Raw genomic sequence first — 3,564 nt, forward strand, 5'->3', positions numbered from 1 at the left:
ACATAAATATAAAGAAATAAATATTCCATCCCAATACTCATTCCGGCTAAATCCAAATTCCAAAAACTAAAACTAGACTCTACGCATGCGCAGCTGCGTCATAAACAAATATCCAAAAGCACCGACAACACAACAGTAATACAACACAAGTGATGCAATGAACCCTAAAGGTCACTAAACGAATTTCGAAACCCAAACATCTGCAAACAATTTTCCAAATACACTGAAAATAATCGACAAATGAACTAAACGACTCACCATCCGAACGAAGCAAAAATCCAAAACTGACTTAAGTGTCATAAAACTAACAACTCACAAATAACATCTTCCCACGGGCACGCAGTCCTCACGAATAAAAACATCAAAACTAGAAACTAACCTATGTACAAGCCTAACTTTTTTATTACCGCGAGGAAAATGTGTTACGTATTCCCCGCTGCTGGGAGACGACGGAGATATGTCGGACTCTCTCCTGGGGACTATGTCGGTCTCCAAGAGCATACCCACTAAAAACCCCAAGATGTTCCTGCGCGCACCTGGCGCCAGAGCCGCGGAGTCCCATTCAGATGCCACTGCGACTCCGGTGGTGCAGGTCCGCTTTTGGGCGGACCCGTACACCATCCATAATCATGGGGGGCGACCTGCACGGAGATGCCCCGGAACATTTGGGGCATCTACCGGCGGCGGAAGCCTGTGTAATGCAGGGACAGGGTCTTCCAACCCTGCACCGTGCTGGTGGCTGATGGGACGCAGGCGGTCGGCAAAGAGCCGTCGCGTGCGTCCTCTCCGCCGACGCCGAATGGGGTCCGAGAGGGCGCTGTCTTCGCGGACGCGTTTGACCGCCTCCTTTGCGACATCACGTCCTCGCAGAAGGAGACCATCGCCAGCCATGACCTGTCCTGACCTGAATAGTTCAAATGCAAACAGACGGAAACTACCTATAAAGAGCAATTGCTCACAAAACAAATGAATTATTCTATACTACCTTTGACCACCACGCAATAAGAAGAGACCTAGCCCGTTATGTAGACGAGAACCGGAGGACCCAGTCTTAAAAGAAGCAATTTTAAGTAAGTAACCTTAATGACAATGAAGATGAAGAAAAAGTTCTACGCTATGGCGTGTACGTTATGTAACAATACCAAGATCGACAATGGGGAGGAACGGATGTTTTAAATAGCGGCACAGACCCCGTCAATATGGCAACCAACGTTGGAGCTGCTGAGCTCATCCATCAGCCCGTTCATGTACAAATTGAAGAGCCGCGGCGAACTCAACCCCCCTGCCGAACTCCGCACTCCAATTTGTACACGTCTGACTGAGCATCTGCCCATCTTACTCTATTCCTTTGATGGCTGTACCAATACTTAAATATTGCTGTTAACTCATGTGATGAATTAGTCTCACACTCTAGCTTGTGCCACAGAGTATTGTACGATACTAGGTCAAATGCCTTCGACAAGTCCAGGTAACAGGCATAGTACTGGACAGTCTGCTTGAGACACAGGATAGCGCTCTCTGTGGACAACCCGGGCCGAAAACCGAATTGAGAGTCATGCAAGTTGACTACTTTATCCAGGTGTTTGTCAAGCAGTCCACCCAATACCTTTGCTATCACAGTAGCCAAGGATATCGGCCTGTAGTTGGACAAGTCAGAAGCATCGCCAGTTTTATTCTTTATCACTGGTACAACCATTGTGTACATTAAATCATCAGGTAGATAACCATGACTCATACAAAGTTTGAAAAACAACGCCATAACTCTAGGTAAGTGCACACCAGCGTACCTCAGGTGCTCGATGCTGAGGCCGTCGTGACCTGGAGACTTTCCCCTCTCCATTTTGTTTATTATGGAATGCACTTCCTTGGGTGAGAATCTAATACTTAATACATCCGAACTAGACCCCGCAACGGGCACCCGCAGCACAGGCACGAGTGGTGAGCTTATCCTGAAATGGCGCTGAAACGCGTTCGCTATCTCAGCGGAATCATGCACGCCAGCGACACTCACAGGAAGACTCGGTTTTGGATTTAATTTGTTTGTGTTTTTCCAATTTACCGAAATTCTTACATGAGTGATAATTTGCAATAATGTCCATTTTTATTTGTTTTGAATTTTTCTGACAGTATTTAAGTTTGCCTTTAAAAAGTTTCCTAGATTGATACATATGATTGTAAATATGTCCACTAGTTGGTTTACCGTACAATAACCACATTTCATAACAAAGCCGAGCCTCCCTTTGCGCACCGCTGACGTACTTGTTCCAACCAGGTATATATATATGCTTGTTCATATGCCCTCCATCCTTAGACTGCTTAAAACTACGTTCTGAAGCCTCTGTAAGTATACCTACAATATCATGATAAATAGTATCTATTAATAACTTATGGTTTTCAATGGAACAGAAATTGGAAGCACATTCAGTCAATTCATTAGGTAAAATAAATTCTTTTAGCTTTAAATTACAATATTCGAATTAAAAATTTTTAATTAGAATTTAAATTACAGTATAATTAATATTTGTTCATCATCTCTTTCCCTCCAAATTACTTTATTGTTAGACATTTTATAATTCAGTATTTTAGGTACAATCAAATCTATATTGCATTCAATTAATAATGGATAATGATCCGACCAATAAACATCATACAACACCGAAGCGGTCACTACAGTAAGTCGCGCCGCGCCGGTGAGTAAACAGTGGTCGAGCCAACGGCGGCGACACCCATGTGCCTCACTCACAAACGTATAGCTATCCGCGGGTAAATGCAGTAAATGCAGTAAAGAAGTAAATGCAGTTATGCCTTTGGTGCATTATTTCTGACTTTCGGATTTCGATAGAAGCTGAATTTGGTGGATCAAATATGTCAGGAACTGTTAGGAATCTTGTTACCCAATTAACGGAATCTTATGTAATTTTCAGTTCTATATCGTTATTGCGCAATGTTTCTGCTGAAATTAAAAGTCTCTTGGAGAAATGCCCATTAAATAGAATCTTTTAGTAAGTAATCAACTTCCACGAAAAATATTTTCCTTCGCATGAACCACAAATGGGTACCAACAAGAAAAGATCGGAGTGAAAATTAAAAAAATATTACAACAAAAAAAATTACAATGTTTATTACGGTATAAATACATAATTACAATGTTTATTACGGTATAAATACATAAGCACACTTATTTAATTTAACTAATACATTATACTATAGTTAACATATTGTAGTGTATTGAGGCAAGAATCGAAACATGCAAACTAAAAATTAAGTCGATAAAAAAACAAGCCATCTCGAACAATTTCACAGTGTGTATAACATGTACGTGTTACTATCACTAGATGTAGACGAATCGGAGTGTGGTGGCAGTAGTAAATAGGGTACAGCCTCTTGCGACTGCTCGGTTACAATGTCAAAGCAGCAAATACGACTGAGCCCCGGCGATGCTGCCCCTTTGGCAGGAATAGTAAAACCGTAAGTCGCGTTCTTCGGTTGCGACTTCGATTTGTTAGCCGATGATAACTCCGACCGTTGTCCTTTTATGTCTTCCTGTCCGTAAGACGCGGTACG

At 42.1% G+C, this 3,564-nt stretch overlaps 1 protein-coding gene across 1 annotated transcript in view; it reads right to left on the reverse strand.

The window, feature by feature from the left end:
- Positions 1 to 1,273: 1,273 nt before the first annotated feature.
- The window catches only part of LOC113240194, a 124,054-nt gene continuing 121,763 nt past the window's right edge, over positions 1,274 to 3,564 (reverse strand). The window contains exon 36 of the mRNA XM_026477444.1: positions 1,274 to 1,949. Within this exon, the coding sequence (XP_026333229.1) occupies positions 1,274 to 1,949 (676 nt within the window). The remainder of the gene's footprint in view (positions 1,950 to 3,564) is intronic.

Source organism: Hyposmocoma kahamanoa, unplaced genomic scaffold (assembly GCF_003589595.1).
Source record: "Hyposmocoma kahamanoa isolate Upper Pololo Valley unplaced genomic scaffold, ASM358959v1 100021, whole genome shotgun sequence".
Lineage (NCBI taxonomy): Eukaryota > Metazoa > Arthropoda > Insecta > Lepidoptera > Cosmopterigidae > Hyposmocoma > Hyposmocoma kahamanoa.